The 25,942-nt window shown below is 37.5% G+C and overlaps 1 protein-coding gene across 2 annotated transcripts in view; it reads right to left on the bottom strand.

The window, feature by feature from the left end:
* Positions 1-25,942, bottom strand: part of LOC108527549 (neutral ceramidase) — a 72,903-nt gene that overhangs the window by 25,020 nt on the left and 21,941 nt on the right. For both annotated transcript variants that reach the window (XM_017868874.1, XM_017868875.1), the window contains 6 exons: positions 13,071-13,191; positions 9,515-9,640; positions 7,752-7,838; positions 5,839-5,943; positions 5,628-5,709; positions 750-865 (listed from right to left, as the gene is read on the bottom strand). In XM_017868874.1, coding sequence (XP_017724363.1) covers positions 750-865; positions 5,628-5,709; positions 5,839-5,943; positions 7,752-7,838; positions 9,515-9,640; positions 13,071-13,191 — 637 coding nt within the window. The remainder of the gene's footprint in view (positions 1-749; positions 866-5,627; positions 5,710-5,838; positions 5,944-7,751; positions 7,839-9,514; positions 9,641-13,070; positions 13,192-25,942) is intronic.

Raw genomic sequence — 25,942 nt, 5'->3', positions numbered from 1 at the left:
ACTATTCTTACACACAATAAATAAGGACTTCCATTTGGAATGGTTTAACTTAATTTCTCTTTTTATTATAATCGCCCTTTAAGTTTACAGTTGCCAAGTCTTGTCTTATTTTCCAAGATTTTTCCCAAGAGAATTTATCCTTTTCCATATTCAGAATAATATAGCCTGTCTCTCTATTCCTTCCTTTCCTCTCTTTCTTCTTTCAAGAATTTTAATAGGATATTAGGAAGAAAATATTTTTAAAATGGTTCTAACTCAACAATCCAAGTTTTTATGAATACTGAAATGAACTTTTGACATTTAGAATGCAAAATATATGTTTCAAAGGAGCGTAAAAGAAAATTGCTGTAGTTGATAATGTCGCCTGAACTGTGAGAAAATTTAGACATGAACATGTTTCATTTTAGATGACCTGAAATGTTTTCTTCTGCAGAAAATTCATTGCTGATTCCCTTCTTGGAACCAACATAAATAAATTCTGATAAATGTTCATCTTATTCTGCCTTTCCCACTGTCCTAATTATTGTACTTATTAATCATAAGTGCAATAGGTAAGTCAGTATACATCATAATCATAACCTTCATTCCTTAGAGTCACAGAACCCATTTTTTAATATTAAAAACTTGATATGGGAATACCTAAGTTAAGACCTCCCATCTCAGTAGATATCTATCATTCATTATCTGACAGTTCACAAATTTTAAAATAACAATATGCCAATTTCACTATGATAATGAAAATGCATTACTTCTCCAGTGTGAAGAAGGATGGGCTTTGGTTTATGACATTCTTTAATTTCTTCAGATGGCTTTCCCAGGATCTGGTTCCGAATGGTGTCCCAAAATGGATCCCCTTCTGTTTTCCCTATTAGAAATGTTATGATTAGCATACTTCCTTGAATCAACCCTCTGAAAAAAGTCATTATTTTGACAAATACTGTACAATAATCTTTTAAGGAGTTTCAGAGATTTTATTAAGGTTGCTGTTCAATGATTCCAAATAGTTTGAATAATAGAATAGGAAAAACGTCTTGTGCAGCCTAAGACATGAGCCATTGTTTAATTAGATCTTCAGTGTGGTTAGCAGAATGACAGAGTACATTTTGTCAATTTCTTTAAAGTTTTGTTTCTATTACTCCTGCTCATCCATGTTGCAAATAAAAACAGTTTGACATAATTAACTGCAGATTCGTTGACTAAATCACTTTTTTCCTGTTTTGAAAACTAAAAAGGACACCTCCAACTCTCAATACCCAGTTGTCTGACTTATGGTCCCCGAAATAATTTCTCCTGAATACCCATTTAATTATCTACACACACATACACACACACAAAAAAGAAAAAAAAGAAAAAAGAAAAAAAAACCAAAAGCAGTAAAAAACGAAAACAAACTTCAAATGCATAATCTGAGGAAAAAGGTTGTGTAACCATAAAACCTATGAATTAAGAATCTATATACTGTATCTGAAAAATGTAATAATCATAAATGTCTGTGTAGCATAAACTGAAAACTCACAGAAATGAAGGAAGAAATACACATTTCAGTAACAATACTGAAATTTTCAATACCCCACTCTCAATCATGGATAGAACAACTAGGCAGAAGATCAACAGCAAATTTGAACTAGACCTACCAATCTGTAGAATACTCCACCCAACAACAACAGAATATACATTCTTTTCACATGCACACGGAACATTATCTGGGATAGACCATGTGTTGGCCAAAAGATAAACCTCAATACATTTTCAAAAGTAGAAATAATACAAAATATGTTTTCCAAACACAGTGAAATGAAATCAAAAATAAATAATAGGGAAAAAAAGGGGGAGCTCACAAATATGTGGAAATTAAGCAATATGATCTGAAATAGTTAATAATCAAGGAAGAAATCAAAGGAAAATCTGGAATGAAAATGAAAACACAACACATCTAAACTTATGGTAGCGACAGCAGTGCTCAGTGAGACATTTATAGTTGTAAATGCCCATATTAAGAAAGAAGAAAGATCTCAAACCAATAACCTAACTTCCACCCGAAGACATTGGAAAAGGAAAGCAAACTAAACCAAATGAAAGAAAAAGAGGAAATAATCAATATTCAAAAGAAAATCAATTAAACACTGAGTAGAAAGACAACAGAAAAATCAATGAAACCAAAACTGGTTTTTTGAAAAGGTCAACAAAACTGGCAAAACTTTAGCTAGACTGACTAAGAAAAACAGAGAGAGTACTTAAAGTATTAAAATCAGAAATTAGGGACAACATTACTACTGACTTGAAAGAAATAAACAGAATTCTAAAGGAATACCGTAAGCAGTTGTATGCTAACAAATCAGATAACTCAGATAAAATGAAAAAATTTCTAGAATGATAAACTACCAAAACTGACTCAAGAAGAAACAGGCAATCTAAAAAAAAAAAAACTATAAAAGTAAAGAGATTGATTTCATAACATATTTTTAACTACCTACAACAAATAACAGAACTCAGATTGCTTTACTGCTGAATTCCACCAACCAAAGAATTAGTACTAGCTTTTCCAAAACTTTCCCAAAACTTTTCCAAAATAATAGAAAAGGGAACACTTCCTGATTCATTCTATGAGACCAATATTATCCTGATATAAACCCAGACAAAGATATCACAAGAAAAGAAAACTACAAAACATTGTCTCTGATAAATGTGACACAAAAACCTACAACAAAATACTAGCAAACTGAGTACAGCAACATAGAGAAAGAATTGTTATAGAACATGACTAACTAGGATTTATTCCAGGAATATAAAGTTGGTTAAACAGTCAAAAACTGATTAATGCAGTACAACATATTAAGATAACTTTTTAATTACATACAGAGAGAAACATTTGCCAAAAATCTAATACCATTTTATGATAATAACACTCAACAAACTAGGAATAGAAGTAAATTTCCTCAACCTGATAAAGGATTAAAACCCAGAGCTAACATTATACTTAATGATGAATGACTGAACGCTTTTCTATACTATCAGGAACAACACAGAATGTATACTCTTTCAACTTTTATTCAACATTGTTCTTAAGGTTCTAGCCAGGCAATTAGGCAAGAAAAAGAAATAAAAGGCATTCAGATTGGAAAAGAGAAATTAAAACTATTAATATTTCTATTTTAAGATCACATGATCTTGTATAGAGAAAATCCTAAATCATCCATTAAAATATTAGAATTAATAAATGAGTTCAGCAAGGTTGTAGGATACAAGGTCAATACAGCTATCAGTTGTATTTCTATACATTTTCTATGAACAATCCAAAACTGAAATTAAGAAAAAATTTCCATTTACAATAGCATAGAAAAGAGTGAAATACTAAGAAATAAACTTAACAAAAAGTACAAAATGTATACTCTTAAAACTACAAAACCTTGTTGAAAAAAGTTAAAGACTATCTAAATGAATGCTAAAACATCGATGTATATGGATCAGATTACATAATATTGTTAAGATGGCAATACTTCCCCAAATTATTCTGTAAATTCAATGACATTCCCATCAGAATCCCAGCTGACTTCTTTGTAAAAATTTATAAGCTGATTCTAAAACTCCTGTGGAACTGCAAGAAACTCAGAAGTCAAAACAATCTTGGAAGACGAGAACAATGTAGAAAGACATACTTTCTGATCTCAAGCGAAACAGTAACCAAGAGACGGTTTTACTGGCACAAGGCTAGGCATACAGATCAATGGAATAGAATTGATAATCCAGAGATAAAGCACGGGTCAACTAATTTTTAACAAGTGTGCCAAGATTATAGAATGGGTAAATAATAATCTTTCCAATAAGTGGTGCTGGGGTAACTGAATAGCCATATGCAAAAGAATAAAGGCAGGCCATTACCTCCATGATACACAAAGTTTAACTAAAAATGGATCCAAGACTTAAATGTAGAGCTAAAACCATAAAAGTCTTATAAGAAAATAGGGGTAAATCTTCATGACATTGAATTTGGAAAAAGATTCCTATATATGACACCAAACCATGAGTAACAAAAGAAAATTTAGACTTCATAAAAATTAAGAATGTTTATGCTTCAAAGAATACAATTAATAAAGTGAAAAAACCTACAGAATGGAAGAAAAAAAATTTATTTTGAGACAGAGTCTCACTCTGTCGCCAGGCTGCAGTGCAGTGGCGTGATCTTGGTTCACTGCAACCTCCACCTCCCAGATTCAAGCGATTCTCCTGTCTCAGCCTCCCGAGTAGCTGGGACTACAGACATGTGCCACCACGTCTGGCTAATTTTGTGTTTTTAGTAGAGACAGGGTTTCACCATGTTGACCAGGATAGTCTCAATCTCCTGACCTTGTGATCTGTCTGCCTCAGCCTCCCAAAGTGTTGGGATTACAGGCGTGAGACACCATACCTGGCCCAAAAATATTTTTATATCACACATCTGATAAGGGAATGAATACAGAATACACAAACAAAACTTATAACTCAATAATAAAAAGAAAAATAACCTGAATTTTAAAATGAGAAAACTACGTAAATGACATTTCTCGAAGGGAGATATACATGTGGTTAATACGCACATGAAAAGGTGTTTGACATCATTAATCATTAGGCAAATGCAAATCAAAACCACAATGAGATATCCCTCCACACCCACTAGGGTGGCTAGATTCAATAAGTCAGATAATAACAAGTATTGGCAAAGACATTAAAAAGTCAGAAACCTATACACTGCCTGTGGAAATGTAAAATGGTGCAGCCATTTCAGAAATAATCTGGCAGTTTCTCAGATGATTAAATATAGAGTTATATAATCTAGCAATTTCACTCCTAGATATATACCCAAGAGGAAAGATGAAAACAAACACCTACATAAAAATCACATAAATATTTATAGAATATTTATAGATTCATAATAACCAAAACATGGGATAACCCAAATGTTCATCAACTGAGGAAGGTTGAAACAAATCTGGTATGTTGATACAATGGAATATTATTCAACCATAAAAAAGAATGAGGCTGGGAGAAGTGGCTCACACCTGTAATCCCAGCAGTCTAGGAGGCTGAGGTGGACGGATCACTTGAGGTCAGGAGTTCCAGACCAGGCTAGCCAAATGGTGAAACCCCATCTCTACTTAAAATACAAAAATTAGCCAAGCGTGGTGGCAGGTGTCTGTAGTCTCAGCTACTTGGAGGACTGAGGCAGGAGAATTGTTTAAACCTGAGAGGTGGAGGTTGCAGTGAGCTGAGATGGTGCCACTATACTCCAGCCTGGGTGACAAGAGCAAAATTCTGTCCCAAAAAAAAAAAAAAAAAAAAAAGGACTGATGCATGCTGCAATATCAATGAACATTTGAAATGTGATGCTAAGTGAAAGAAGCCAACGAAAAAGTGCCACATATTATATGATTCCATTTGTATTAAATGTCCAGAATAGGAAAATATAGAGACAGAAATATTAGTGGTTGCTTAGGTCTGGGGGAGTACATGGTCATGTGTAAGCCTGGAAAACCAGCAGACCCTGAGTTTAAAAATTCATAAATGTATTGGCTACAGTGAAACCTGATCAGAGAACGGAACCCAGAAGCTTCAGAAGCTGAAACCATAGATTTCACTGGACTTCACCTTACCCTGTGTAAAATTGAGGCCTCCAACTCCATCAATAGTGCCAGCCGCAAAACTGTAGCCCAGTGCTGGTTTACATGTTTTTGCCTAAAGGAAAAGTTTTAAAAAACAAAAAAGGAACAGATAAAGAAACAAAAGTTAAGCTGCAAGTAAATAATGAGACCAAACCAAAACTTCACCCTTGGGGCATAACCAGTGTTTCTCAGCAGCACTTACTGTATGTGTGGAATTGAGCCAGACCGTCACATTTGTCATATCCACCCACTGGTGTGCTGAAGCCAGTGGTCCCGTTACCTCCTGGGAGGCAGAGGCATACAGTTCCTAGAAAACACACAGGCTTACTATTCCAAGCAAAAAGGCTAAAGTGAGTATCTCCAACTGTACTCAGGAAGTACCAATTTGATGTACTTTGGAAATGCATCTCTCAGCAGAGCTTTTGTTTTACTGGTTGCTTAGAATTGGCCACCAACCACATGGGTCTTTCTGCCAAACCCAGGAGTTTCCCAGAAGCTTGAAGTCTCCAAGGCTGTTAACCTGTGTCGACTTCCACGAAAATGAAATTATAGTGATACAGGCTGTGGCACAAAAGGCCCCAATCTCACTTGAAAGATCACCAAGAAAATTTAAGATTAGGAATAACTGGACTAAATTACTTTCTTTGCTAGAGTGAGAGTGTATTTTGGGGTGTTCTTATAGGGTCTCCCTTTCACAATACTTGAGTCCTGAAGCAGGTTGGGGCCAAGGGAGGCTTGGAGGATTTCAAGCCCTACTTTGCAACAGCTCACCCACCCACAATCCACTCTTTGGTGCTTTTGCTTTTGTGTTTTAATATGGTCAACTGATGCTTTTTCAATCTTATGGGAAACATGAGTCAAAACATGTTTAAAAAACTCTTTGTTTGTATTAATTCATATTAGATAACAAAGGCAAATCCTGTTTCATCAAATGTTCTCTTGCCTGACACTTAGCTCATTTCTACTCTGTCCCCACCCCAGTTTCAACAGCCACATGAGAGCTCTCATAAGTCATCAGCAAGACCAGCTGCAGCCTGCTGCTCCTAATTAAGTTGTGCCTTGCTGAGAAGAGAATGCAGAATGTGGGTCAAATCTCTATGACTCTCAGGCTCAGAATGGGAGCAAAATTTCTGACACTAAAGTGTGTCACGGGTGCACACCCTAAATAGAATCTGTGAATTTAGAATAATCCACTGATAATACCACAGTAATTAAAAAGAAACTGCAGCAATTAGGCTGGCTGTTGCTACCAATTTTGTGTCAGATTGTTCTTTAAAGGTGCTTTTGTCCTTCTTTAGTTGCTCTTAAAAGATTTTAGAACCCTTGGAATAAACTATTTAAACACACACACACACAGAGCAAAGGTATGAATAAGCTATGAAAAGAAAGAGATTTAATCATATCAAGGACATCTCAGCTCGAGATTCTTTTTTTTTTTTTTTTTGTCTTTTGCCTAGAAATCTGTCTCCATAGGAGCTGAAACAAACTATGGGGACAAAATGGGAAATAAAATTTAGGAGAGGGAGGAAGTCAGAGTAATTCATAGTAATCTCAATGGAGACCAGATTCTCTCTTCATCAAAAGTTGTGCAAAAGAAAAGAATAGATGGGTGATCTTTGCATATTGAAGAACACCAGGAACTAATTTAAATCCAAGTTTCAAGAACTGGAGTTCTATGGCTCAGCTTTCTCTTGTCACCAGAGGAAAAGTTAAGTGATAGTTGGGTGACTTTTGGAAAGCAAAGGCCTTAGAGACTTCCGAGAATTTGAATCAATCTGGTCATATCTAATGCCACAAGAAATTGAAAACCTTATAGTCTATCTTCCTAGTGTCTGAAGCAAGCACTCTGGCTTTCTAGATATTCTAAACTAGAATGTTTTCCTGAGTACTTGGTTTTAAATGTACTTCCTATAAGAAGTCAGACCTGAGCAAGCAGACAGAGGTTCCGGTGTGGATTGCAAAGGCCACCTTCCAAGCTGACCTCTTCCAGACTCCCCAGCACAACCTGAGCATTTGCTGTTTTCTTTACAATATTCAACTTCCTAATGAACCATGTCAATGGATTTTAAAGGACAATTTTAAATGAAGATGAAAGGAGCGAGGCCCATGGCTTACCTTTGCTCTCTGATACATGGCCCGTCCTATAATTTGTGTGCTGTCGAACATATCCCGTCCAGGTCCCATAGCAATGCACATGTTAGACTGGAACAAAATAAGATAGGATGCATTCTTGGCCAAGTAAGCAATTATGTTAAGGAATGAAGAATTATAACTGAATCTAAGCAAATAGATTTTTAAAACCACATTCTAGCAGTTCTTTTTGGGTAGTCTCTCAAAGTACAGACTATAAAGACAAAATCATACCTGGAATTAGAACAGTGAATGTCTTTAGAAATTATCTATTCTGAAGCCTTTCTTTTAAAAACAAGGAAATTGAGGCTCAGGTTAAAAGATGTGTTGATGATTATCCAGGTATCTAATATCTGAGCTAAGACATGAAGCCAGGTCTTTCTATTGACTGCACATCTTTCTACTTGCTTGTTCTTGCCTCTGATTCTTACTCATGATCACCTTAAACTGAAACTCAGTTAAAATTATATTGGAACAGCTAGCTGGACTTCTGGGGGAAAAAATCAATAAACAAATCTGGCCCTATTTCCTACTTCTTATGTCAGAAAAAAATTGAGATTGATCAAGCACTTAAATATTATAAGTGGAATCAAAAATTACTAAAAGAAAATATGGATAAACATATTTTGTAGTATGAGGGTATGGGCAGACCCTCCTGAAAGTTATCTAGAACAAGCTTAGCTAAATCGGACAGCTTAAACATCTTAAATTTCCATAGGGGGCAAAAGGCATAAATAAGACAGAAAGACAACTGATAAACTTTAGGAAAAGTTTGTACTATTTTGGCAAAACTAAGACTTTAGTATATTAGGAGCTTTAAAAAGTCGATAAGAAAAAAATACCCTTATTAATACTGGTATTAACCCAATTGGGTAGAGTTGACTGGGATGGAATAAATATTCCAGAAATAGTGTACAAAAAAAGCATTATCACAGGAGAAATGTTCTACAAACACAAAGAATAAGAATCCAAAAAGTAGCATCTACTACTCATGTCAAAGTTGAAGACAAAGCCAAATGAACGTTGTGGGAGTTAAATAAATGATGGTATAGCCTTACTTATTGTCTTTAAAACATATCACACAGATCTGGATATACTCATTGAAAGGTTTCTAAGACAAATTAAGTGGAAAACTGAAGTTCTGGATACAAAACTCAAAATCCATAAATAAGTCATAAAATGTTGTTTATAAATGCATAGATAAACACATAGGAGGAGGTATGAGAATAGTAACTTCTGGGAAGAGCAAAGTATAGAGGAAAGGGAGGCGAAGAGGGACTTTCACTTTTTACTATTCTCTGCACTTCCACATTATTTGAATTTTTTACAGCAATTTTTTTTTTGCTTGTAATTTTTTAAAAGGAAAAGGAATTTTGGTCTTATATGAAAAATCCTATAAACTGTATAATCCATGAGAAATGTCTCAGGCAGGCAGTTTTTAGTACAAACTTGTGACTTTTGAAATGCCAAAGCAAAATGTTTCAGATTGTCCAAGTTTGGGGAAGGGTAAAGTTAATTTCTGACCGTTACTGAATTGTCTCATCATTCAAAAGCTTAACAGTCACTCAAATGGAAAAGTATAACTTCACTCAATTAAAATTTAGTGGGTTTGGACAGGTGCTTTTGAGAAGAGCAGATGCTAGGGAGAACTAGGCCAGTATATGCTAGAAGACAAGGTATTTAAATATTCAAATATAAAATGTATTTGAGATGCAAAAACAAAGATTTCATGTGCCGTAATTACCTACCCCACCAATGGGACAAGTGCTATTGGCGTTATCACAGGACTCTCCCGTGTTGATGCAATGTGGGCCGAGAATGTTGGGGGACACATCTCCTAGGTTTGATGAAGCAAAGGCTGCTACAAATGGCCCCTGACGAAAGAAATACCAAGTTGCCTTTTATTCTTTCCTATTTCCTGTAATGACTGCCATTAGAAATGCAAACATTAAATCCACTCTGGTAAGCTATTCAAAATCATTTGCAGACAATAAAAAGAGGATATAAAATATTCTGTAGGTTGCCAGTTCACTCTGATGATAGTTTCTTTTGCTGTGCAGAAGCTCTTTAGTTTAATTAGATCCCATTTGTCAATTTTGGCTTTTGTTGCCATTGCTTTTGGTGTTTTAGTCATGAAGTCTTTACCCATCCCTATGTCCTAAATGGTATTTGCCTAGGTTTTCTTCTAGGGTTTTTATGGTTTTAGGTCTTACATTTAAGTCTTTAATCCATCTTGAGTTAATTTTGTATAAGGTGTAAGGAAGGGGTCCAGTTTCGGTGTTCTGCATATGGCTAGCCAGTTTTCCCAACACCATTTATTAAATAGGGGATCCTTTCCCTATTGCTTGTTTTTGTCAGGTTTGTTGAAGACCAGATGGCTGTACATGTGTGGTGTTATTTCTGAGGCCTCTGTTTCATTCCAATGGTCTATATATGTTTTGGTACCAGTACCATGCTTGGTACCCGGCTTCGTAGTAGAGTTTGAAGTGAGGTCCAAGCCATTGGTGGCAGAAACAGGTGTGGTGATTCCTCAAGTCAGAACCCAGCAAACCACCCATTTGACCACCAGGCAACCCATCTACTGGGTATATACCAAAGGATTAATAAATCATTCCTACCTCATAATAGCTACTATAAATACACATGCATACATATGTTTATTGCAGCACTATTCACAATAGCAAAGACCAGGAACCAACCCAAATGCCCATCAATGATTGACTGGATACAGAAAATGTGGCACATGTACACCATGGAATACTATGCAGCCATAAAAAGGGATGAGTTCACGTCCTTTGCAGGGACATGGATGAAGCTGGAAACCATCATTCTCAGCAAACACACACAAGAACAGAAAACTAAACACCACATGTTCTCATAAGTGGGAGTTGAACAATGGGAACACATGGACACAGGGAGGGGAACATCACACACTGGGGCCTGTCGGGGGGTGGGAGGCTAGGGGAGGGATAGCATTAGGAGAAATACCTAATGTAGATGATGGGTTGATAGGTGCAGCAAACCACCATAGCACGGGTATACCTGTGTAACAAACCTGCACATTCTGTACATGTATCCCAGAATTTAGAGTATAATTAAAAAAAAAAAAAAAATCCAGAAAAAAATATTCTGAGAAAACCTTTTATTCCTATAAAGGCTCGCATTACAATCAGTACACATATTATTACTGAAAATATTCGAATTATCAACAAAGCTGTTTCAAGTGGGAGAGTTTCAAATTATGCCTCAAACAGAAATATTTTAACCAGAAACACTGTGTGCAATAACAAACTACAAAATGCTGACCAGTCAATCTAGTCTATTGTGTTTTATCTGGAGCTCAGAGATCCATTTGCCCTTTAAAAATAAATATGCTATTGGCTTAAACAGGAAAAAGCAAATACAGACTTTCCTGTTGCACAATGAAACTAAACACACCATCCACCATCTGGACTTGCCCTCGGTGTATCTTTTCTCTCTCTCTTCAACCTAATTAGAGCCATGCAAGGTCTCTGCCTCAACCCAACCACTCTACTATTCTACCTTAAATGCCTCGAATTTTCTTAGGGAAAGAGATAACTAAGTATTAGAGATATAAATCTTTTTTGATACTAAAAAGATAATTTATTTCATAGTGCCTAGCACTCAGGCAGTGATCATAAATAGAAAAATCTCTTCTCTAAAATTCAGGCTAAAGTGAGAAAATAGAGTGAGTTTTGCCAACAAAGGAGCTTGCTTTGGTTTGGATGTGGTTTACTCCTGCCAAAACTCATGCTGCAATTTGATCTCCAATGTGGCATTGTTGAGAGCTGTAGCCTAGTAGGAAGAGACTGATCCCTCATGAATAGAATAACACCCTCCCACAGGGTGAGTGGCTTCTCACTCTCTAGGGAATGGATTGCAGTAGTTCCTGCAGGAGCAGGTTGCTAAAAAACAGCCGGACTTCCTCAGTATTTCCTCTCTTGCTTCCTCTTTCACTTGTGAACTCTTTGCAAATCCTAGTTCTTCTTTTTTTCTTTTTCTTTTTCTTTTTTTTTTTTTGAGACAGAGTCTCACACTGTCCCTCAGGCTGGAGTACAATGGCACGATCTTGGCTCACTGCAACCTCTGCCTCCCAGGTTCAAGCAATTCTCCTGTCTCAGCCTCCCAAGTAGCTGGGACTATAGGTACACACCACTATGCCCGGCTAATGTTTTGTATTTTTAGCAGTGATGGTGTTTCACCATGTTGCCCAGGCTGGTCTCAAACTCCTGACCTCATGAATCACCTGCCTCGGACTCCCAAAGTGCTGGGATTACAGGTGTGAGCCACTGCGTTCGGCCTCCTCTTCTGTTTTCTATCATTATTTATGTACAATATTCTGAGAAAATTTTTATTTTATTGGTAATAGCATGAAGCCCTCACCAGATGCAGTTGTTCAGTCTTGAACTTTTCAACCAGCAGAATCATGAGCCAAAAAAACCTCTTTTCTTTATAAATTATCCAGTCTCAGTTATTCTGCTAACACAAAACAAAGACAGAGCTAAATGATCAGGCTGAATGTTAATGGAAGCTAATATCTTTATAAGGGAATATTAATTGTAGGTAAGGGCCTGGGACTCTTATCCCATTATATAGTCTTCCGAATTTGGGCCTGGCACAGTGGCTCCTGCCTGTAATCATAACACTTGGGAGGTCGAGGCGGGCAGATCATTTGAGGTTAGGAGTTCAAGACCAGCCTGACCAATATGGCAAAACCCTGTCTCTACTAAAAATACAAAAATTAGCTAGGCATAGAGGTTTGCACCTGTAATTTCAGCTACTCAGGAGACTGAGGCACAAGAGTTGCTTGAACCTGGAAGGCAGAGGTTGCAGTGAGCTGAGATCATGCCACTGCACTCCAACCTGGGTGACAGAGTGAAACTCTGTCTCAAAAAAATAAAATAAAATAAAATGGTGCTTAATCCCTGTATAGCTCTAAAACAAAAGTAAGTAAATATCAACAGTTTGTCATATTTTCAGTTTAATCAAAACTACTGTTATTACAAAAATCTTGAACTTTGCCCTTCCTTATATTCAACTAATACCTTTATGAAGCAATTAATACAAGGACTATGTAACAAAAAAGGCAAATGGATTAGTACTCATTTTTTATTTTTCTTTCCACGTTAGGGAGGATCGTAAATGCTCTCTATCCAAGCATATCAATATGTGAGATTGATGATGACACTTTATTGTGGAGATTTGAGTCACCTATTCTGAACGCAGTATGAATGATGACACTCAGTGAATCAAGATGAAACTTTCAACGATATAAATTCTCACCTGCCCAGGTAGATATCCTTTGTTCTTCTCTTGCTCAAGCAGGTAAGATGCATAGCCCACATTGTCACTGTTTACAAGATGGTTACTGTTGTTCATGCTGACCGGGTGGATAGCAAACCAGCTGTAAAGGAGCAAGAAGCTCTAAGTTAATCAGGAGAACCAGAGAACTGAGGCCAAGAACTATGACTGGAAGCTTAAGTTTTCTCCAGCAGGAAAAAATATTTTTAAATGATAGACATTCTACATCTAGATTCTTTCATTGTTCATGGGCTTAAAAATACAATGCAAAAAATGTACTCAAGAAGTCTGATCATTTTCTTAAATTAAAAATACAGAACTCCATTTTCATGACTATTTCATCATTGGCATCATCATTAGACTGGTCAGTTACCAGATGGCATACCTAAAGAACTGTATATACACGGACTTTGTCCTTCAAGATAGGCACACAGATAGTAATTATTCAAATCTATCTAATCCAACATTTACTAAGGGTTACCTGTATTCCAAGCACTGAATAAACTGTGGTTTACTTTCAGAATCTCACCAAAGACATAGATGTGAACAAATGGCTTTAACACAGTGTAACAAACGTTGCAAAGAAACAGGCATAAAGTGTTTAGGGACCACAGATGACTAACAATTAATTCCTGAGGGCATTACAGGGAGAGGAAACAGCAGGGTAAATGCACAGAGGCATGAAAGAGGATGTTATGCATAATTCAGTATATCCTTATGCCTAGTAATATCTTGTTTAAGCGTAAAGCTATACAGTTCACAAAATAATTTCACATCTGTTACCTTATTTGAACTTCACAACAACTCTGAGAGACAGGCTGTTTTACCTCTACTCTGCATAGGTGACCCACAGAAGCAAAATAATGGTCCACTGCTCATAGAGGCCCAGGACTCAAGTGTGGGTCCTGTGACATCGTGTCCAGTGGTCTTTGTAGGCTCAAACCCTCACACAGGTGAAAAAGATATTTACAGAGTGGAAGGCAGTAAAGCAGATTAACTGGAACTCTCAAGAAAAGAGAGATGCCAGTTCATAAAGTGTCAAGTTAACTTAGAATTTTTTTAAAAAATTGTTGATTCAAGTCTTCATTGAAAAATCTTTAAATGTTTTCGCTTACATTCCTACCTAAGCAATGTAATGCACAAAACTAAGCATCTACTTAATGGCTAGAAAGGGTTTAGGACTTTAAGATCATCTTTCAAGCATCAGTTCTCATTGCCTATCAGAAGCAGACGTAGGGCTGAGGTGGCCTGCTCAAAGCCCACTGGCGCTGCTAGGCAGGCAACACAAATGAGTCATACTAGTTGGTACAATAGGGACTGGTGTGGACTGTAGAAAACTTGCAGTGTCTAAAGTTCACAGCCTTTACTCAGCTCCAGCCAAGTATTGCCTTATGGGAGTATAAACCAGTGCTGCCAGCTCTTCTCATTTATTCAAAAGGAGCCACAAATCCATGTTTTCATATTTATTTATCAACTTTAAAATTCTTCAGGAAGTAAATGGCATGGAAACAAAGGACGAGAACTGCTATACATTAAGAGACTTAAGACATGTAGCCAACAAATGTAGTTTGTGGTCTGATTCAAACAAAATAACTATTTGAAACAACAAAAAAAGACTTTTTGGTATAATCAGGGAAGACCGAACACAGATTGGGTGTCAGATCATATTGAGAAATTAATTTTAATGTTATTGGTTGTAATAAATGATTGAGGTTACATATTTTTTAAAGTCTTTATCTGATGGAGATACACACTGAAATATTTCTGAGTGAAATATATCTAAAGACACATGCACACATATGTTCGTTGCAGCACAATTCACAATAGCAAGACATGAAATCAACCTAAATGCCCATCTATGATAGGCCAGATAAAGGAAATACGGTATGTATACACCGTGGAATACTTGGCAGCCATCAAAAGAACAAGATTATGTTCTTTGCAGGAACATAGATGGAGCTGGAGGCCATTATCCTTAGCAAACAAACACAGGAACAGAAAACCAAATACCACATGTTCTCACTTATAGGTGGGAACTGAATGATGGGAACACATGGACCAACAGACACTGGGGCCTATTGGAGAGTGAGGGATGGAAGAGGGGAGAAGATCAGGAAAAATAACTAATGGGTACTAGGCTTAATAACTGGGTGATGAAATAATCTGTACAACGAAGCCCCATGACACACATTTACCTATGTAACCAGACTGTAAATGTACCCCTGAACTTAAAATAAAATGCAAATTTTTAAAAAAGAAGTGTTTGATTTCTTGGTTTTTTTTTTAAAACCTTTACCCCAAAAAAAAAAAAAAAAAGGAGGGGGGATTAGGGGAGGGGAAGGATAAAACAGAATGACAGAGTCCTGCTAATTATTGAAGCTGGGCAATAAGTTACATGGAGATTCATTACATTAATTACTGTAATTAGTATGCATTCAAAAATTTCTATATAGTTTCTTTTTTCATGTTGGCATCCATTTTGAATTTTTCAAAACACAATGTCAAGCCAAATCACCAATGAGTGAGCTGAATTCAGTTCCTGAGATGGCTATTCGCCCCTGTGCTAAGGAATAAACATTTATTAGTCTGAAGATATTCTAGAGTTATCCCCTCGCAGTTACTTGCAAGGTGTTTACATTTAGGAATATTCTTCTATTAGGTTTGTGTGTGTGGTTTGTCTCTTTCTCTTAGAACTCAAGTATTAGGAAATCCTAATCAACTAGTGTTTTCCAGTTACATGGATTTTGCTTTATTGGAGTTTCTTTAGTTTGGAAGAAAATGCGGTGGTGGCATTTTGGCTTCCCAATCAAAACATTTCCATCTGATACCATCATGCTGAGGTCAGCCAGCTTCAGCCAACACTGAATATTTCCATTACAATCAAAGGAAAACTATAGAACAATTCTGCTGACATTGACTATTATTTAGCTTTTATTAGACAAAGGACTTTATGTACAAGATCTCATTTTATTCTCACAGGGAACCCTTTGAGTCAAGTACTATCATTATCTTCATTCTACAACTAAGAAAACTAAGTCCCAGAGTGGTAACACTGGAACTGGTAACAGTGTGATGACCTGACGTAGGTCATACAGTGGTAAGTCAAGAAGCAGGGCAATGAATTCAGGTTATATATGTGTGTGTATGTGTATGTATGTATGTATGTATAGATAGATAGATAGATAGATAGATAGATAGATAGATAGATAGACAGAGATATATGCTCTTATCCACTGTGGAATCCTGGTTCTGTCCCTTCTCTTCATTCACTTGCTCATTCACTACACATTTAGTTAACTTTGACTCTCTGCCAGCCACCAGGAACATAAAGATGAATGAGGCACCATCCTGGCCTTGAGAAATGCTTAACAAAAGATGTGACACTTGAGGTGGATTTTAAAAGATGAGGAAGAGCCAGGCAAAGGAATCACTAGAGAAGAAGTTCTCCTAGCAGAGGAAATAACATCTGCAAGGGCATGGAGATGTGAAGGAGGGCCCTGTGTTCAGAGAATGGGTAGTTAGGGTGGCCAAAGCAGAATGGATATGGACAAGGAAAGATGGCAGTTGTATCATTCATTCAATCAACATGAATTTATTGGGAACCATGTTGATAGGCATTGTGTGAAGGATCGTAAAGAGGAGTCAGATGCATTTCCTACCATCAAGGACCTTACACAATTGGCCACAATGGTATCTGTGGAGAAAGCATGTGCTGAGAATTTCAATCTACTAGTTAGATATAGACTTGATTTCTTCTTCCTCTTTTGAAAAAGTGTCTCGCTCTGTTGCCCAGGCTGGGGTGCAGTGATGCAATTGTGGCTCACTTCAGCCTTGACCTTCCAGACTCAAGTGGTCCTCCCACCTCAACCTCCCAAGTAGCCGGCACTACAGATGTTCACCACCATGCCTAGGTAATTCTTTTTATTTTTTGTAGAGATGGGGGTCTCACTATGTTGCCCAGGCTGATCTCCAACTCCAGAGCTCAAGCGATCCTCCTGCCTCACCTTCCTAAAGTGCTGGTTTTACAGGGATGAGCCACCACACCTGGCTTAATTTCTTCTTTATTTCATTTATTTTAAGCCTTAGAAAATAAATTGGGCCGGGCGCGGTGGCTCAAGCCTGTAATCCCAGCACTTTGGGGGGCCGAGACGGGCGGATCACAAGGTCAGGAGATCGAGACCATCCTGGCTAACATGGTGAAAACCCGTCTCTACTAAAATATACAAAAAAAAAAAAAAAACTAGCCAGGCAAGGTGGCGGGTGCCTGTAGTCCCAGTTACTCAGGAGGCTGAGGCAGGAGAATGGCGTAAACCCGGAAGGTGGAGCTTGCAGTGAGCCAAGATCGCGCCACTGCACTGCACTCCAGCCTGGGTGACAGAGCGAGACTCCGTCTCAAAAAAAAAAAAAAAAAAAGAAAAGAAAAAAGAAAATAAAATAAATTGAACTTTTTCTCTAGAAAATTAAAATAAGTGTTCAGAAAAAAGTTATTTAAATTGAAGGAACGGAAGATGTCATATTTTTCCTCCTTTGTCCTTTGAAATGTGCACTATTAAAATAGCAAACTTTGTCACAGAACCAAAGTACTACCAGTTATGAGATATTTATAAAATATAGCGAAAGGCTGGATCAATTTTAATTTTTTTAATTTTAAAACATAGTACTTATATTTTATTTTATCTGGCCAAAAAATATTCTTCAAAGCAAAGTTCAAAAGAAAGGAAGAAAGCTTTAGTTTCAGAAGTTAAGAATTCAGACATAAAAAGATGAATACATCTCTGATAGTAAGCATTTTTAAATAATGCTTATGTCGCAGCTAAATGTAAAATAGGAAGCAAGGTGCTACTTGAATCAGCATGATGTAATTAAAACTACTGCAGAAAGTCAAGAGATTGGGGACCTTATCCTAGTTTGTAGCAAAGTTAGTCAAAATTTCCAGACTAAAATTTAAAAATTACTGAGACTGAAAAATAATAGATTTCAACTATACTTCATGAATCAGTAAACAACATATTAATATAAAACACTACAATTTTTTTTCCTTCTGTGTAAAGGAGGTATTTGGAGAAAAGGATCTCTAGTGACTCTTTTAATTCAGACATTGTGTGTGCCCTACTCTGAAACAAAGAGAAAAGCAGGTTCCACATACTCAGACCCAGGCTTGCCTGTCCAGTATGCAAGTTGTGTCCTGTGCAAAGAACACTGGCAAAGGGGGTAAGTAAGGGGTTAAAGCCAGCCTCTGTGCAGCTCACTGAGCCAGGCACTTCAGCCAGCCCAGGAAAGAGGATGCATTTGTGTAACTTAGACAAAGGTTCTATGTGCTAGCATGGCCCTCCCTGACCTAAACGTCCACAAATAGGGAAATAGAATACTGTGGACCCATTCAAAGGTACTGTTCAGAAGATTCATAGCAACATGGGAGCTCTTCAGTAAATAAAATATAGGAGGCTGTAATGGGCTGAATAGTGTCACTCAAAAATGCATGCTCATCTGGAACCTCAGAATGTGACTTACTTGCAAATATGGGTTTTATAGATGTAATCAAGGTAAAGATTAAGTGATATTATGCTGACTGCATGTAGGCTCTGAATCCAATGACTAGCATCCTCACAACAAGAGGAAAGGAACAGAGAGACACCCAGAGACATAGAGAAGAAGGTGATATGAGGATGGAAGCACAGATTGGAGGCATGTGTCTACAAGCCAATGAAGCCAAGGATTGATGGGAACCACTAGAAGCTGAAAGAGATGCATGGAACAGATTCCCCCCTCAGAGTCTTCAGAAGGAACCAACCCTGCTAATGCCTTGAATTTGGATTTCTGGCCTCCTGACCTGTGAGAGAATAAATTTCTGTTGTTTTAAGTCACCTAGTCTTTGATAATGTGTGTCTTCCCTAGGAAACTAATACAGAGGCTAATATTATATTACAGTAGCTGAAAATACCAGCTCTGGGGTCAGACATGAATTACTTAATTTATTTGAACCTCAGTGTTCATACCTGTAACATAATGATAATAGTAGTATCTGCATTTGACAATTAAAATAACTAATATATGTGAGGTGCTTAGCACAAAGACTGGCTGATACCAAGAATGGAATAAATGTTCACTACGAGAATGTGGGTGATGCTATACTGATACTACTGCTGCTGCAGCTGCAGATGATGATAATGATGATAAGGGAAAGAGACACAAAGCTCCGAGCATAAATATATATATATATATATATACACACACACATATATCTATGATTCATAAGAGTAATACAATGTTAAATATATGGGGGCGGTGTTCAACATTCACAACACATGTATATTCAACCCACGTGGTATGGGCATGAAATGATACAGTGAGGAGAGCCTGCCCTCTTGTGACAGGGACGTGAGTGCTCACAAAATGCCCATGTGCTCTTCTATTTCCCAGTCTCATTTGCAAGGAGGGGTGTGTGAATAGCTCTGACTATTAACATGTGTGCAGAAGGACTACCCAATTTTCATTAGACTTTCCATGAGTGGAGATAAGACTTCAATGTGTTCAGCCACTGGAATTTCACGTTCTATCTTGTGTGGCACCTGCCATTAATTACCTTCACACCCTCGTTTTCATTCACTCACAATCATCCTCACCCCAACCCACCGCAAACTGGAGAAGAAGAGGAAATGGTGTTTCATCGTCTTACACTGGAAGGATTATTGGGCCCAGACTTTTACCCAAAGGGCAAGCTAAATTTTAAACCAGCAGAAGGAAAGAATACACACTGGACTGCTCAGATTTTAAAAAGACAATGAGCTCTAGCCGGAAGAGCCCTCCTCAAGTTACAGGCACACCTGGGACAAGTATCTTGCAGAATATTTCTACCATCTCCACCCCAGAGAAGAGATGTACATTCTCAAAGAATCCTTTTGTTATCTTCAAACATCCTGAATGAAAAAGTCCTTCTAAATACCAATATTGGAGAAATATCTCATTAGGGTAAATTCTATTAAGTTACAGCAGTCAAAATCTCTGCACCACGCCTTTAATCCCAGCACTTTGGGAGGCCAAGGCAGGAGTTCGAAACCAGCCTGGTCAACATGCAAAACCCCATCTCTACTAAAAATACAAAAATTAGCCGGGAGTGACACCGCACACCTGTAATCCCAGCTACTCGGGAGGCTGAGGCAGGAGAATCACTTGAACCCCCGGGAGGCGGAGGTTGCAGTGAGCCAAGATCATGCCACTGCACTCCAGCCTGGGTGACAGGGCGAGACTCTGTCAAAAAATAAAAATAAAACAATTTAAAAATCCTTGCACATTACATGGTAAGTGATCAACAAGAAACAGGAAATGGCCAATAGAGTATTGTTTTTTCAATTGAGCCAAACCGTGAATTGAAGAAATTCAAAGGAAAACAACAGTGATTTGACTTTTTTAAGCCTGTTACTTGGCAACAATTGTAAAGCATGATAATACTAAGATTGTCAAGAGTATGACAAACAACATTCTGCTCATGTTTGAGTAACGGGAGAGTAAACCAACAAAGGAGTGTTTGGCAATTTATAGGAAAAACTTTAAAATATAAACATTCTCTTTGGCTCAGGAATCCCATTCTAGGAATTTAGCTTAAGGAAATCATTGGCAAATATGTATCCGTTCAAGAATGCTTATCACAGGCCAGGCGTGGTGGCTCATGCCTGTAATCTCAACACTTTGGGAGGCCAAGGCGGGCAGATCACCTGAGGCCAGGAGTTTGAGACTAGCCTGGCCAACATGGTGAAACCCTGTCTCTGCTAAAAAACCTACAAAACTTAGCCAGGCGTGGTGGTGCGTGCCTGCAATCCCAGCTGCTCAGGAGGCAGAGGGAAGAGAATCGCTTGAACCCAGGAGGTGGAGGTTGCAGTGAGCCAAGATGGCACCACTGCACTTCAGCCTGGGCAACAGAGCAAGACTCTGTCTCAAAAACAAAAATGCTTATCATGATGTATTTTATAACAGAAAACACTGAAAGCAACCTAAATAACAAATGATTGCTGATTAGTTGAGTACAGTATGATACATAGAACGGAATACTACATAGCAATTTTTAAATGGTGATTTTAAAAATACTAACTGGCATTGAAAGATATTCATAAGGTATTGCTAAATTTAAAAAAAGAGTTAACAAACTGTAAATATAATAAAATCCCACTTTTTTAGAAAAAAGTATAAATGTGCTTAGAAAAAGTCTGAAAGACTATGAAGCTATGTCTGAGTGTCAGGATCCCCAGATGATTTTTTGACTTTTTAATTTTTTTTCTTACTGTGGAAATTTTAGAAAATATATAAAAGAAAAGAAGATTTTAAAAAATTACTTGATATAGCACCAAGAATGAACCCTAAGGTAAACTATGGGTGATAATGATGTGTCAATGTAGGTTCATCAGTTGTAAGGAATGTACCACTCTGGTGGGGGATATTGATAGTCGCGGAGGCTGTGCGCGTATTGGAAGAAGATGCATATGGGAACTCTCTGTACTTCCTGCTCAATTTTGCTGTAAACCTGAAACTGCTTTTAAAAATATAGTTTATTAATTAAAATAATAATCAAGTCTATTAAAAAAAAAAAAAGAAAACTATCCCCAGCACTGGCACAGTATCATTTCTGCATTGTTCTATTGTTCAAAGCAGTCACAGGACCAGCCAAAGTTCAAGAACTAGGAAAATAATCTCCACCTTTTAATGGAGAGTGGCAAGGTCACTTTGGATAAAACGTGGAATAAGAGCAATTATTGTGGTGTTGCAGCCATTTTCATAAACTACAATCTGCCATTTAAATATACATTTTAAAAGTAACTATTGATCCAAAAAATGTAAGAGGTGAGAGAGGAGGAAAAAGAAGCACTGAAAAGGTGAGACAAATAGCACAAAGTGAGGAGATACAGAAAAGTTCAGATATGATAATCACAATTCCTGAAAATACATTAAATTTGCTTAAAAAACAAAGATTGTCAGAGTACAAAAGAAATAACTAAAGCTATATGATATTCATAAGAGACACCCTTAAAATGTGAGAACAAAGAAAAGTTCAAAGAAAATTGCAGAAAATTTCCTATACATGGCAAATTCTGCGTTAGCGACATTAACAGACTATGTAGACTTTAAGACAAAAAAATTATTAGATAAGAAGAGGATCACTACAAAAACAGATACTTGATGGTCTCAGTACATGGAAATAACACTGTTAATATTTTTATAGTATTTTAAAGCTTCTAGTGCACAGTGAGTGAAATCAAGTGAGCATCCACATTTACAGAAAGACCTTTTAGTCATGTGTATTTCTTATTATATGTTTTACATAGAAAAATGAATAAAAGCAAATGCACCTGAATATTAACCATGATTGATGTGAGGTAGTATAATTTAATTTAATTTTCCTTCCTTTCTACTTTCTTTATTTTCAAGTTTTCTATGATAAGCACACACTATTTTATACTGAAAAAAAAACTTAGAAAAAAATAATAATCTCCCAGATTTTTTTTCAGGTTAAGTAAGAACTTTCCAGAAATCTAACAATCAAGTTGTCCAATATCTCCAGCCAACTGTTTTTTTATGACTTTGGTTTCTAAACTTGGGACAATTTAAACTACACAAGGGTGATCAATCTCTGTTATCAGTCAACAGTCATCATCTTTGTCATCAAAAAGTCCTTACTAGGCACCTTCACCTACCCGGCAGGGGAGGGGGGTGAACCTGACCCAGGATGAAAGATCACTGCACAACCATGACCAAGCCCCACTGAAGAAGAATACAGGCAAGCAGAAAGTAAAGTTAGAGCAGGAAGACAGCATCAAGTTTCACAACATGTAGCAGAACAAGAAAAAGAGGTTCAGTGAAAGATGTAGAACAGAAAGCAGGGGCCAAGCACAATGGCTCAGGCCTGTGATCCCAACACTCTGAAATGTTAAGGTAGGAGGATCCCTTGAGGCCAGGACTTCAAGACCCGTCTAGGCAACATAGCGAGACCCTGTCTCTATTTATTTTTTAAATAAAAGCAATAAATAAAATAAACAGAGAGGAAGGCTTTATAAACCAGCATTCATGCTAATGATAGAGAAGGCATTTAGGAAGACAAAGACAAGATGAGATGAAAAAAAGAGAACAAGAATGGTTTGACAGAGGGCAGTCACTAAGGTTTCAGCATTTGCAATTTGAGTGGGGTTAAGTGGACAGAGGGGAAAATGTAGAGCTGGAATAGAGAAAGCCACAGAGAATAAACAGTCAGACATTACAATTCAAGAAAAATAATTCAATTATTCTGTGTCAATTAAAACAAAATATTTTATATAAAAAAGTTTTAAATAAAGAAGTCATAGTCATAGATGAGAGAGAAGATTTTACATATACTGCAACTGAGTTCTGTAAGTCAATACCATTGGAATAAATTAGTGTAATAGCACAAATAGGATTTTCTAACTTTTACACAAATGATTCAAATAGCTTATACAAATCACTGCCCTTGTCATCTTAAAAAATATGCTTTTAAAGGGCCCCCTTTCAAGACCACTGACTATAAGAATAAAAGGTTTGCAATATATAAATAGAAGGCAATGGAGAGGAGAGGAGGAAGAGGAGGAGAAGGGAGATGAGGAGAGGGGGGAGGAAGAAGAAAAGAAGAGGAAGGAGAAGAAGAAGGAAGGAGAAGAGGAGTCCATGTGATGCTGCAAATTCAAGGAAGAAAACTTGGCAGAAGAAAAGAGGAAGGCAAAGGGAAGAAAAGCAAGACAAAGCCTTTTCAGTTGCAGTATCCTTGAAGAAATAAGTTGGCCTCCTCACCTGTCTCAGAGCTGCCTTTGTAAGTGTAGCTGTGTAAGTAGTACCTCTTCCACTGACCACAACTGCCACTCAGATTATCTGCACTTGTGACTTTCTTTTTGATGTAGACATTTGAAACCTGTTTTGCTTTCTCCCTTCATGTTTTCTTCATACACATAGTGTCTTACTGCATCCGAGACTCTCAAGGTTCTGTTTATTCTCCTCCATTGGATGACAGACCCTTGGGGTACCTTACAGAGTCTCCCAAAGTGAATTTTGTAAAGTTACACAGCTTATATTTTAATTCACAATTCAGAACATCCCAAACATGTTCTCCACGTCTGGAGAAAAAACATTGAATGCTTTCGTGTAAGGGGAAAAAGGCACAAGATAGCAATTTTTTTGACATAGAATTTTCTACCATAGATTTTTCTGACATAGAGCAACTAGAGCAAATGGTGGCCTAACAATTGTTAAGGGCTTAATGGTTCATGGAACAGTTCCAGGAACATAATTTTATTTCATTCCTCAAGTCTACACTCTTCCCAACCCTTCGACAGCCCCAACTCCCAATGCTAGCTTGAAACACTTTAATGAGTTTTCATTCCTCTTGGTGTAAAACAACAAATTCTTTGTCATGCCATCTAATCTCTATCTCTTACTTTCTTGCATCACCCTGCCCCATTGACCCCTGCACTCCAGCCACACACACCTTTTACCAGTTCTTCAAATGCTTCCCCATTTGTGTTAAATGTTCTTTTCCAATCCCCTCATTTTTCCTGTTAATTCCTACTCCAGTTTCCAGCTCCCATTGTTGTCACTTCCTCAGGGAAACCTTTCCCAATCTCTCAGACAAGGTCAAATTCCTTTAAGATAGTTCTACACATCTGCCTTTCTTAGCACTGAGCCCAGTTATAATTTTACATGTATTGTATGCCTATCTGTATGACTGCTGTCTCCTTCAGTAGACTGAAGTCCTATAAGGGCAGCAACTCCATGTGTATTTGTTCATCAGTGTATCCCATAATAATTTCTGTGTGGAGAGAAGATATGATAGCCACATTTGAAAATATGGCAACTGAGTCTCAGAGAGTTTAAGGGATTCATTCCAGTAGTACAAATATGGGTACTAGATTCCAAGGTACTGGATTCCTGATTTCAAGGCCAGGGAATACATCATTCCAAGGAGGTACTACATGGCTCATAGTAGGTCCCCAGTACAGACTTGCTGAATGAAAAACTGAAAACAAAAACGAAAGTAAGAAGGAATGAATTATGAACTCGAATATGGTTTTCATTGTGAAGAAGACAATCTTGGCTGTGATGCTGGGCAGGTCACATCACCTTTCTAGGCCCTTGCTCCTCTGCTGAAGGTTGAACTAGGTCATCTCCATGTTCTGTGATTCTGAGTTGCTGTGCTTCCAAACTCCTTTCACCTTGGGATTCTGTCTAACAGCAGGCACCTACATGTGGTGGGTGAGTTACTTAGCAGCCCAGATTTGACTTTATATTTTGGATCATTTTTAACGTGTTCAAAGAGCAATTACACTATGAAACAAGAGGCAATTGCAGGAGCAATTACATCAAAGATAACATACGGCAGCTACAGAAACTATGGAAAGTTATTGCAGGGTGTTAAGCACAACAGATGGAAAAGCTTTGCTATAACCTTGACAGTTGACCGAAGGACTTCCAGATACGTGCTATAATTGTATGTAAGGAAGCAAAGAACATCTGGCCAAAAGAATAGTATTTTTGGATTTTCTGTTCCAGTTATTAAATGATTCAAAAACTGACCAGGTGCAGTAGCTCACACCTGTAATCCAAGCACTTTGGAAGGCCGAGGTGGAAGATGACTTGAGGCCAGGAGTTTGAGATTGGTCTGGGCAACAAGCAAGACCCCATTTCTACAAAAAATTAAAAAAAAATTAGCTAGGTGTGGTGGTGAGTGCCTGTAGTCCCAGTTACTAAGCAGGCTAAGGCAGGAGGATCACTTGAGCCTAGGAATTTGAGGCTGCAGTGAGCTATGATCACGCCATTGCTCTCCAGCCTAGGCAACAGAGCAAGAGCTTATCTCGGGGGGGCGG

Source organism: Rhinopithecus bieti, unplaced genomic scaffold (genome assembly GCF_001698545.2).
Source record: "Rhinopithecus bieti isolate Rb0 unplaced genomic scaffold, ASM169854v2 scaffold_4655, whole genome shotgun sequence".
NCBI lineage: Eukaryota > Metazoa > Chordata > Mammalia > Primates > Cercopithecidae > Rhinopithecus > Rhinopithecus bieti.
Note: the sequence above shows the minus strand (reverse complement) of the source record. Positions and strands in the feature narration are given on the sequence as shown.